The sequence below is a fragment of the Myotis lucifugus genome, unplaced genomic scaffold (assembly GCF_000147115.1).
Source record: "Myotis lucifugus unplaced genomic scaffold, Myoluc2.0 scaffold_879, whole genome shotgun sequence".
Lineage (NCBI taxonomy): Eukaryota > Metazoa > Chordata > Mammalia > Chiroptera > Vespertilionidae > Myotis > Myotis lucifugus.
The window spans coordinates 68,660-80,562 of record NW_005871927.1 but is presented as its reverse complement, the minus strand read 5'-3'; the positions used below and the strand labels follow the sequence as shown (position 1 = coordinate 80,562).

Below are 11,903 nucleotides of genomic sequence, written 5' to 3'. Positions count from 1 at the left end.
TTTGGTGCTCACTGAGTCTGCCCCCTGAGTGTGTCCCTTACAGATCTGAGGAGTTGTGATCTGGATGGTCCCACTCTGACCACTGGGTACACTGGCTCTTGGATCTCTAAGGAGGTGCTAATCTAGCCTCTGCCTGAGGCTACCCAGCAGAAGCTAAGAAGAGATCTGCAGATTCCCCTTCCTTTTTTGGGGTTTGGAGGTGCCCAGATGAGGCCCAGCTGTGAAGCAATGCAAGCTGCTGTGGGGCTGGGCACTTCTCTTGGAAGTTCTGGGCCTGTCTGGCCCAGCTGCAATTTGTTAGGTAATTTTCAGGTTGCAAAAGGCCAGGGCATTCATATGCAAAAGCCTCTGCGCACAGCCTGGGTGGGGCGGGGTCTAGGAATCAACAGGGCGGAGCAAGCAGCTATGGTTGATCCTCAAGCCTGCCCTAAGGGTGCCCGCCACTCAGTGTCCCGGTAATTGCCGTTAGCACCTCTGAGGGAAAGCCGCCCTCAAGTTCCAAGTTCTGCCTGCTGCCAGACAGTCCAGTTTCTCCCCGTATGAGCTCTGGGTCCCCAGAGACTTCCCGGAACCGGAGTTCAGAGCAGTCGGGAGCTTGTGACTCCCTCCCAATTCAAAAAGACAGCTGCGGCCTCAGGTACCAGCCCCTTTGCGTGCGTGCGCGCGAGCCTGCGTACCTCTGCACTTTACTTCCACACCTCCTCTGAGTCTCAGTGTGCTTTTCTCTTTCCTTCTAGTTGTAGAATTTCCACTCAGCCAGCCTTTCTGTAGTTCTGGATGATGTCCGTTTTGTCTTTTCGTTGTATTTTTGAAGTTGTTGTGGGAGGCAGCAATTTCCGGTGTTTACCTATGCCACCATCTTGGTTTCTCTCCCTGGATTCTGTTTTCACCACCTTTTCTTATTAGTGTATGCTGTATAAGATCGCTCACGTGTGCAGTTACTACATCGTTAAATCTGACGGTGTCTTTGTGTGTGAGGGCCGAGGTGTGGGGCAATGGAAGTCCTGACCGTAGTGATTACCCATAAACTCAGATTGTGCTGTCGCATTGGTCATGTAAACTGGATAAACCGTCACCTTCCGTGGCACTCTACATGTGATTCTGAAGTTCCATTTTGTTTCTGCAGGCATGTCCACACCCAGTACCATTTTTAAAAAAACTTTTTCAAAATATATATTTTTCTTGATTTCAGAGAGGAAGGGAGAAGGAGAGAGAGAAACATCAATGATGAGAATCATCAATCGACTGCCTCCTGCACACCTCCCACTGGGAGTCTGCAACCTGGGCATGTGCCCTGACCAGGAATCAAACCATGACTTCCTGGTTCATAGGTTGACACTTAACCACTGAGCCACACTGGCCGGGCGATGCCCAGCACCTTTTGAAAAATGCAGAATAGGTTGCTTTTACTGCCTCATCAATTTTGTAGTAAAATTTTTTTACGTTTTTCTCAGAGTGGTCATTTGAAAGCTTTCTTTCATAAAGTTATTCTACTAATAATAAGAATTAAGTGCAGTCTGATCTAGTGAGACGTGGTGTGAAGGCTGGGAGGAAAGTGGAGTTCCACAGCCTTTCTGTTTGGCTGCTGCTCTGTCCCCACTCGGAGCAGCCCTGTATCTTGTCTCATCTGTGTGTATGTTCGTGTGTGTCTTGTCTGTGGGTGTCTGTATGTGTCTCGTCTGTGTGTCTCGTCTGTGCACGTCTGTGTGTCTTGTTTGGAACCTGTCCTCTGTTCTCTAGAGTTCTGGCACTTACCATAAGTTTCATTTTTGTGAAGGAAGAACTGTTTGGCTAGCCCACTGCATAATTTTAAGCTGAATTGGAATATCCCAAGTAAGTTTTTTACTTATGAAATTTCCAAACATTTAAATATCAGGGTGGCTGCAGCCAGTCCCAGGACCTTCTCATTGTGGTGCTCATGCCCATGTCCCCTGGGGTCAACTGCACCTTCCCAGGTGAAGGCAGCTGTGGACGCCTGAAAAAACCTAGGGTGGCCCTGGCCGGTTTGGCTCAGTGGATAGAGCATAGGCCTGCGGACTGAAGGGTCCCAGGTTCAATTCCCGTCAAGGGCACATGCTCAGGTTATGGGCTTGATCCCCAGTGGGGGTCATGCTGGAGACAGCTGATCCATGATTCTCTCTCATTGATGTTTCTCTCTCTCTCCCTTTCCCTTCCTCTCTACAATCAATAAAAATGTATTTTAAAAAACCCTAGGGTGACCACTTCCAGTGCCTTCCAGGGAAGTGCAGAAGTGAGGGCCCTGGCTGGAGCGGGCGCTGTGGAGGGCAGACGCCCAGACGCACAGCTTGCGGGACTAGTGCAGAGCGCGGGAGAGCCTCCCCTCTGTGTCCACAGGAACTAGTCGCCGGGGGAAGTGACAGCCTCTGCCGGTCGCCGCGTCACCGCCTGGCTGTGATGTCTCACTTGGCAGGCACGTCAGCAGGATTTGCTCACATAAGCAAGGTTTTCTGTCCACAGACCACAGCGTCTGATAGTCATTTTCCCAACTGGCTTTTTTTTTTTTTAATGGTAAAGTAGATGTTTTATTTATTTGTATGTAAACTTATAAACCAACCAGCCAAACTGGTACTATTGTCATGACAGCAAAATACAAAAAACATCTACAAATACTTGAGTAATAAACAAATTAAAGGTTGTAGTAAAACAGCAAAAGGGGCAGAGGAAATCAGTGAAGCACATTATAGCTTAACCATTCACCTGAATTGAGGATTTTAACAAGCCTCCCAATCCCAGAAAACATGAGTAATCCTTTATCACACACCTTTGTACTTTTACTTTCTATTTTTGAGGTTAAGATTCTAGATCTAGAGTTATCCAAATACTAGATCTAGGATTATATCTAATTATCTATAGCCAGAGGCATCTTTTATCATTTGTCTAACAGCAGCAAGACTACAAAGCCTCTTTACTTAGACTCCAATCATACCCGACCCCCACCCTCCAAATTGGCACAGAAGGCATAATGAGAAGCAGCACATCAAGGCAGAGATACGTAGAAAAATCCTAGGAGAGGTAATACAGCCACTGCCCAAACTGAGATTGAGTAATATACCCGTCATCACACTCTGTTCATGGCTATATGTTCGTGGACTCAGGCGATATGCTCATGGAATAATCTGGGAATGAACCCGCGGATTGCTGGGCACCATAATATTTAGGGGCTTGTAGTATTGCATCATAGGTTTCCCCAGCAATTTCCAAGGAGGCCTCCAAATCACTGACAGGATTTTGCCGGAATTGGATCTGGGGCTGCAGGGCTTCCTCTCCATAACTAAGGAATTGGTTGTTCCAGGCCTGGGGACACCAGGTCTGACAGTTCCAGGCAGGGCAGTTCCAAGACGGGCTGGCCCAGGAATGGTTGCTCCACACGGAACGGTTTCCAGAAGCGTTCGCCAGGCATCCCCGGTGGCAGGAGGAGAGGCCCGGGGAGTCTGTAGTTGCTGAGCTCACGGGGTCACACGGTGGCTATTCTTTGGCCAGTTGTATTTCTGCCACCTCCTACATTTCGTTCTCCGGTTCTGGAACCAGGTCTTACTCTGTTTGTAGCTAAGGTCCGGGATGTTGGAAAGTTCTTGCCTCTGCTGGAGGCTGAGATGTTTCTGTCTGAAATCTCTCATTGAGTACACAGAGCTGGGTCTGTGAGCAGACGGGTCGGATCTTCTGTTTCTTGACCTGGGCTTTCTCCTCCTTCCCTGTCCTGTTCCGTACAGAGGTGGGTAGTGTTGCGCTGGGACTGGTGGGAGAATCAGGGCTGGTCTGAATAAGCTGGTCCATGGAGGAAGGAAGAGAAGAGACTGCAGTCTGTGTGGAGTGTCTCAGCAGATGACATTTGCAAGGATGCAGAGTTTTCTTCAGGCTCATAAATCTCAGGCACTGGTGAAGGCTCCCTAGATTTGGATGATTCAGAGCAGGGCAGGCTTTGGGGATAAGCCAAATCCACACTCTTGTTGCTGAGTTGAAGGAGAGAGAAAAAAACACCAAAGAGCTAGATTGTAAGAAAGACCCAGGCTTAAGTATTTAGCTAGAAGATCTTAGAGAAATATGAAAATCTCCAGATGTAAAAGTATCAAAAAGATGGGAGGAAATGGGTCAGCTTTGCAGTGACAGGACCCAACCAGTCAATTTTGAAAAAAAAAAAAAATCCCTAACTGGCTTTTGAAAGTGAAGCAAGTCCCTTGGCTTGTTTGGCTCAGTGGATAGAGTGTCGACCTGCAGACCGAAGGGTCCGGGGTTCGATTCTGGTCAAGGGCACAGGCCCAGGTTTTGGGCTCGATCTCCAATAGGAGGCAGCCGATCAATGATTCTCTCTCATCATTGATGTTTCTATCTCTCTCCCTTCTTCTCTGAAACCAATAAAAATATATTTTAAACAAATTTAAAAAGAAAGTGAAGCAAGCACACAGCCAGTGAGGATTCCCAGGTTCCCACGCCAGGGCAGGAGGACTTGGGAGGGAGTAGGGTGAGGGACGGTGCAGGACCTGCCTGACCACACTCGGGAAGTGACGCGTCTTCAATCTCGCATTGCGGTCATATTCTTGGGATGAAACAAGTGTCAAACAGCAGTGCTTGGAACAGTCAGGAAGCAATGCCTCGCCAGCTCTCAGAATGAGCAGCAGCAGGCCTCCACGACTCCCTTGTGGAGGACCCGTATCTCACTCACCATGTCTCACCATAAACTTTGTCTTTCTGGTTGCTGGTGAAATTGTACACAGTTCTGTTCTTGATCCTCTCAGCTCGAAAGCAGGGTGCCCCCTTGGTTCACTCAAATTGTGTCTGGAGCCAATTCTTTTTTTTTTTTTAATCTATTTTATTGATTTCTTTACAAAGAGGAAGGGAGAGGGATAGAGAGTTAGAAACATCGATCAGCTGCCTCCTGCACACCCCCTACTGGGGATGTGCCCGCAACCAAGGTACATGCCCTTGATCAGAATCAAACCTGGGACCCTTGAGTCTGTAGGCTGACGTTCTATCTACTGAGCCAAACCGGTCAGGGCTGGAGCCAATTCTTTACTGCTTCCTTTTACCTGTCCACAGTGTAGAGAAATGTCATATGTTACCTTCAGGAGGTACTGTGCCCGTTGGGCTGCACAGGGGGCAGAGGTGACGTGGGGGGAGGGGCATGGGGGAGATACAGGCTCTGGTCTGCTGAGTCTGAATTTTACAAAAAGCTCCAGGTTGTGGCCCTGGAGCCTGGGAAGGCAGTTATAGTAAGGCGTGACTTAGCCATAAACCTTTATGGCTTGTCTCCAGGCAGCAGAAAGTAAAGGAAGGGCCCCAAAGAAGGAGGCGGAACCATCCCCCTGCTAGGACTGCTTGTCACCCTCCTCTGCCCTCCTTGTGCACTCCAGGTGCTAAACCGTCTCCTGGAATTCTCTCCATGCTTCCCCCTAGTCACTCCTCAAGGGCAGTTAGGTATGGGGTACTCCTGGGATCCGCTAGGAGCCTGCGCTAGGAGCCTGAAGAGTGGGTGTCCACCCCAGTCTGGCAGCGACAGTGTTTCTAGGCTCCCTTTGGACTGTGACACTTTGTCTAGCAGTGCTGGCTGCCAGCCAGACCTCCTGCCTTAGGACAGGAGGCCCTGACAAGCTCAGGGTGTTGAAAGTGTCAGATGCTTGCCTCGAGCCTTCTCTCCATCACACCCCCACCCACCCTCGCTTGCACTCAGCTCCTCTCAGCCCACTGTTCCACCCTGGCTGGAGCCCCCATCCTCAGCCCCGAGTAATGCAGTGGCCTTGGCCTCCCTGCCTCCACCCTGGCCTTCGTGAGCTGTCCACACCCTGAGCAGCCCACCAGGTGATCCGTGCCACTCTGATGGCTCCCACCCGCAGAGCCCTGTGGCCCCTACCTGCATATTTCCTCCTTCATTTGAAGTTTTCAGGCACACTTTTCAGGAACTGCCCAGCCCAGACTATTTCCAGAAACAACCCTTCCCACCCCCGCCCCCTTATTCTTCCTGTGTTTTCTCTCCCTGCCCAGAACATAAGCTGCAGGAGGAAAGGAACTTTGAGTAGTCAAATAACCAACATCCACGACAATGTGGTTCTAGGTCTTTATAGGAAACTAGAGGCCCAATGCACGAAATTCATGCAAGAGTAGGCCTGCCTTCCCCTGGCTGCCGGCACCAGCTTCCCTCTGACAACTGGCACCCGGGCTTCCCTCCAGCTACTGGCAGGCACCTGGGACCCAGGCTTCCCTCGCAGCCCCGGCTTTGTCCAGAAGGATGTCCGGTCTAATTAGCATATTATACTTTTATTATTATAGATGATGATCAGAGAGTCTGGTGCAATGGACAAAGCTGAACTACCAGGCAGAGAATGGGAAACTGTTGGTACTGAATTTAGCAACAGATTTCTCAGCTGTGGGCTAGGGCTCCTCAAGGGAATAAATCACCACCACCTCTGTCCCGTGGATGGAAGAGTAGCCATTGGTCAGCAAGCATGAATGAAGCCAGGTGTGAAGCCCTAGGGCAGAGGTGCAAGGTCACCAGGGGCACACTGTTCAAGGCACGAAAGGGAGGGAGGGTTGGAAGGGCCGCTCTGTGGTGGAGGGACAGTTGAGGCTTTGTCCTAAATGCAGGAGGAGCTTCTGGGGGCTCAGTGTGGAAGGACGTGGCCAGTCCCTAGGCTGCTGTGGATACAGGTTGAGGTGAGAGATGGAGTGTGAGCAGGTGGCAGCTCCTGAAAAAAGCAGAATGTGGCCAGAAACACAGTCACTGCCATTGCATCCCAGCGTTCAGGCCTCTCCTCTCTGTTCTCACTGTATCTCTCACGTGGGCGTGAGACCCGCTGCAGAGGTTTCTCTGGTGAGGGCCCTGGGCCTCAGCTCTGGCTCCAGCGCAGGCCTGGCACGTGGTCCAAGCCCAGAACAACTTCGTGCAGAACTCAGCCCCTTCAGTGAGACCTGCTCTGTGGGCACGTGGGCACTGACTACCCCAGCACTGCACCTGGTTCAAGGTCACAGGCTGGAGCCCACTCTTAAAGATTTATTTGAAAAGTTGGTTACACTTGACCTGGCCAGTTTGGCTCAGTGGATAGAGCATCAGCCTGAGGACTGAAGGGTCTCAGGTTCGATTCCAGTCAAGGCACATGCCTGGTTGTGGGCTCAATCCCCAGTGGTGGGTATGCAGGAGGCAGCCGATCCATGATTCTCTCTCACCATTGATGTTTCTATCTCTCTCTCCCTCTCCCTTCCTCTCTGAAATCAATAAAAATAACTTCTTTTTTTTTTTTAAAGAAAAGTTGGTTACACTTGAGTCTTACTGTCCCTGCATCCAGGTAAGACTCCCCTGACTTTCATTTGATGGCACAGAGCCCTGTGAGGTGCAGACCAGCCATCTCCACTTATAGATGGGGCAGCAGGCTCCTGGCTCAGCAATGGCCACCTGGCCCAGCCCCTACAAAGCTGCAGGGGAGCCCATGCCACCGCCAGGGGTGGGGGGGTGATGGCAGCCTGTGCTGGCGCTCCAGGAGCTCAGGGAGCAGGGCAGATGGCGCGAGCGCCTGAAACAGGGAGGCATGCTGAAAGCCTCGGGGACAGACACCCGCAGGGCGGGAGGAGGGGAGGCCCCGCCTGCTGCGGTTCCCCTCCCCCACCCCGCGGGGTGGCCGTCTGGGGCGACACGTCCTGGGAGCGCCGGACGGAAGCGCTGCTGGGACTGACACGTGGACTTGGGCGGCGCTGTGGGCCGCGGGAGCCGGTCTCGGGACTCAGTGTGCACCGTGGCTGTCCGCTCCTGATGCAGCCGCCCCCGGACAAGGCCCACCAGGACACAGCTGGGGACGCCCAGTGGTCCAGGTGAGGAGGAGGGGCGTGGGCGGGGATCAGGGGAGGGGGCGGCGCATCCTGTGGGGAGAGGATCCTGGGGGAGGCGTCCAGCCGCAGGGCCTCTTTGCACCTCATGGGGGGCAGGCACCACCCTGGGGAGGAAGGAGTGGAGTGCACAAGTAACTCCAACCGCGGGACCCTCCTCCCTGCCATCCAGCCCCTTCGCCCACTCTTGGCTGCTGGGGCCCAGGAGGTCATGCAGGCAGGGGGGCATTCTGGGAGGCCTGGTTGGGACAGGGGCATCTTCCTGGTTGGGGAGGAGCCAGCGCTCACTGGCCTGGCCTCACATGCTGGAACTGACCCTGCCAGGTAGGACCACACCTGAGAGCATAGGGGAGCAGTTCAGAGTCACCCCATGGGGCAGTCAGGGGCTGGTCAGAGGGCCACAGGCAGGAGCCTTCGGCGGGTGACTGAGTCCTGCCACCACAGGCCATGTGTGTGATGTGGGCCAGGTCCCCGAGGGGGTAGGAGGAGGAGAATTTGGCAGTAGGAGAGGAAGGGCCCAGGCAGGTTACCCACTCCTTTTCATATCTGTTTCCACTACTGTGTAGACAGGAAGGAGTCGGGAGCCCCCAGAAAAGCCCCCAGGCCACTGAGGCTCAGCGCTTGCTCTGGTTCTGTGGGCTGAGGACCAGCCAGCTGGATCCCGGGCCCAAAGTCAGGCCCTGAAATTCCAGAGCTTGTCCACCTCCAGGTTTGGGTCCCCAGTGAATCTGCTCTCGGGGCCTCCCTGTTGTGGGCAGAATAATGGCCCCTTCCTGCCTCTGCCCCAGCACAGGGCTGCGGGAAGACCCGAAGGGACAGTCCTCAGTGCTGGGGTCAAGATGAAGGCAAAGCTGCTGGGGAAGAGGGAGAAGCTGGCGTTTGTAAGAAGCCATCCAAAGCCAGGCGGCTCCTGGGGACGGCCAGGGAGCAGGGAGTGTGACCCAAAGCCCAGGCCCAGCTCTGGTGTCTCCCCAGGTTGGACTGGGGACTGTTAGCGGTGTGCCTGGACCAGGGGTGCTTTTGGCCAGCCTCTCCCTCACTTCCTCCCTCCACAACCTGCTGGTTATGGAGGGAGCCAGGTGGCAGGCCCACTTGGCAGCCAGTTGGGCAGAAGGTTGTGCCCAGGGCTATGGAACAGTCTGCAAACTTCTCTCTTGCGACAGTTTAGTAGCCTGGGCTGGCTTTGCTGTAGCTGCTTTCCTCCACCCGGTGGAAAAGCAGCACTTGAGTCCCAGGACAGACAGTCAGGACCGGCGGGTGTCCCGGATGGGCCTGTGGGGTGCTGGATGGAGTCGTGCTCAGTGGGGGAGCAGGTTGTTCACACCAATGACTGGATAATAATAATAATAAGTGCTACTGTTGACGCCGCTGGCTCTGCGTGCCCTCTGCTTGGACTGCCACGTCTTGTGCTCACAGCGGCCCAGGAGGCAGGGCCGCTCTCCAGCCACATCCCAGGTGAGGGGCGACCAGCAGCCATGGACCCACGTGTGCTCTCTGGCTTGCTGCCCTCCTGGCCTGCGGCGCCTGCATAGTTCCCGTTTCTGAGTCAAGGGGCCACGTGGCTGCGTGTTTGTGTGCGCGGATGCTGCTGGCACAGGGCCATTGCAGGAAGCGTTTCTAGTTGCTTCACAGGAGGCATCTGATGACTTGGACTCAAGCTTGAGGCTCAGGGCTGGTCAGAGTAGGCGGGGCTCAGTCTCAGCCTCTCCTGACCGGTCTTGCCACGCAGGGCTGAGCATTCTGGGTCTGGGTCACCCCTTCCAGCCAGACATCCTTGTTCTGCGTCCCCAACAGCTTAGGGACATCCCTTTGCCAACTTGGCCTACACTGCCCTCCAGCTTAGGGACGGGGCTGTGGAGGCCTCCAGGGCCTAGGGCAGGGGTGGGCAACTTTTTTGTGAGTGTGTGCCAAAACCAGCAAAATCTCTGACTCAAAATTCTTCTGCGTGCCAACCCTAATTTTTTGAGAACATGTTACGCCTACTTGGTATCTCTTAAGGTGTACATATGTGAAGAACCTTGAAGAAATAATAAAATTCATTCGAGCGACAAAAACACAGTATATGATGATGAAAAATACATTTATTTTTTAATGTATACATGTACACTGATAGTCCAACAGAAAACTTTATGACTCCATTTGATATTATCAGTGGGACTTTTGCTGCTGCATCACTGATGACAGAGATTTTACATCAGGTTTATATTTCGTGACCTTCAGAGATATGCACAAGCTACTACTATCATCCGTCAGGCTACTCCTATTACGAGACTTAACAAAATTCATCACTGAGAACAAAGATTCACAAGCGTATGTGGATGAAACCAAAACACTGGTCGGATCTAGGAAGGCAGGGAGAGTTAAGGCAGAGGCGTAGAAATTGCTCTTCCCCTCTCTCGTCAATCCATGTCTATGGTCTTTAAGATAACTTGTTATGTAAAATTATTTATTTATCTAAGATGCACCTACACTGAATTTATCTGAAAAATAAAAAAGTCAATATTAAGAAAAAAATTGTAAATGGAAGATTATAAGAGAGGGTTTCATGTGCCAGCAAAAGTTACTGGCGTGCCATGTTTGGCACGCGTGCCAGGGGTTGCCCACCCCTGGCCTAGGGGGAAAGCAGACAGCACCTTACACCTCCCGGAGGAGTGCACATGCCAGCGCCTCAGGCTCAGAGCCCACGTGGCAGAACCCCACATGGAGCCTGCAGCCCTGACCCTCCTGGGTCCCATGTCAGACATGGAGGCGGGCAGGGAGCGAGCACTGCTGGGAGCTCTGGGGCCTTGCAGGTGCCTGGCCTGACCCAACGCCTTCTTCGCTCTGTGAACACCGGAGGGAGAGTTGGTGGGAGTGCCCCCTCCACCTTGGCCTCTGAGGCAGGGCAGGCTCCACTGAGACCTGCCCCATCTGCCACCACGAGACTGTTTTTGTCTAGGCTTCTGAGTAGCATTTTAAGAACCAGGAAGTAGGGCCAGGGCATGTCGGCCAGGGTCCCTCCCCAGTAGACACTGAGGGATCACTGGACCGTTTCCAAGTACAGCACCTGCCCTGGCCTCTGGGGAGGTGTGGCCAGGCGGGGCTCCACGTTCAGCACAGGACCTATTTCCCAGGGGCTCGGGGAGGAAGTTCCAATATGTGAAGCAGGTAGAGGCAGAGGGTGCCCTGGGGCCTCAGCCTGTGGCACCCCGCTGAGCACCTGCAGAACCAGCTTGAAATGCAACCTCTTCACTGCACACATGGGGAAACTGAGGCTCAGGGAAGAGACGGGGTTTCCAAGTCATGTCGGGCGTGCACCAGACCACAGAAGCCAGCAGGAGCTTCCCAGCTCCAGACGGGACCTGGTCTGCAAACTTGGACATGCTGGGGTAGTAGGCTGGCGGTTTGGAACGTAGATTCATTCATCCCAAAACCCTTGCACGGTGGCCTCGAACCTGGAATCAGCTGTCTCTGCTTGTGGGGCACAGCAGCCTCTGTGGGCAGCAGGGAGGGTGCTGTACCCTCCTGTCTCCCTCCCCCCTGCGGAGAAGCACAGCGGCCGTGTGGGCAGGCGGCAGAGGAGAGGGACATGGCTGCCATGCCTCCCTCTGGGCCAGTCACAGTGGCTCCTTGTGGGAGCACCCGGAACTTGTGGGGCACCTTGCTGTGTACTGGCTCGTGAAGGAGGCAGACATCATGGGCTCTTCTTCATTGGGGAAACTGAGGCTTGAGGAGGCTAGGCAACTTGTCCCAGGTCCCTCGTCCCCGCCAGCCTTGTCCGCAGCCAGGTGTGGGCTCCAGCCGTCCTGGGGTGATCTTGGCCTCACCCTGGACCGTCCTCCTCAGTCGTCTGTGCAGCTCGAGCCTGGGGGGGAGCTGGCAGGTGGGAAACTGGCTCTGGGTCCCCTGCAGATCAAGCCCCCATGTCTGCCGCCTGGATCCCACTTGGTTTCTGGCAGACACGGCCCCCCACCGCGCCGCTCCCCTCCGCACCGACTGTGGAGCCCAGCGCCGGCTCGGCCGGGACGTGGTGAGCCCCGCGGCAGCCCGGTGCGTGGGCGCCTCCCCAGCGCAGGCCCGAGGAGCGGCTCCGG

General features: G+C 54.0%; 1 protein-coding gene and 1 pseudogene across 1 annotated transcript in view; one reads left to right on the top strand and one right to left on the bottom strand.

The window, feature by feature from the left end:
• Positions 1–3,096: 3,096 nt before the first annotated feature.
• Positions 3,097–5,872, bottom strand: LOC102437261 (annotated as a pseudogene).
• Positions 5,873–7,297: 1,425 nt separating this feature from the next.
• Positions 7,298–11,903, top strand: part of SLC17A9 (solute carrier family 17 member 9) — a 14,944-nt gene continuing 10,338 nt past the window's right edge. Inside the window, exon 1 of the mRNA XM_006106661.3 lies at positions 7,298–7,815. Coding sequence (XP_006106723.2) covers positions 7,463–7,815 — 353 coding nt within the window. The 5' untranslated portion in view covers positions 7,298–7,462. The remainder of the gene's footprint in view (positions 7,816–11,903) is intronic.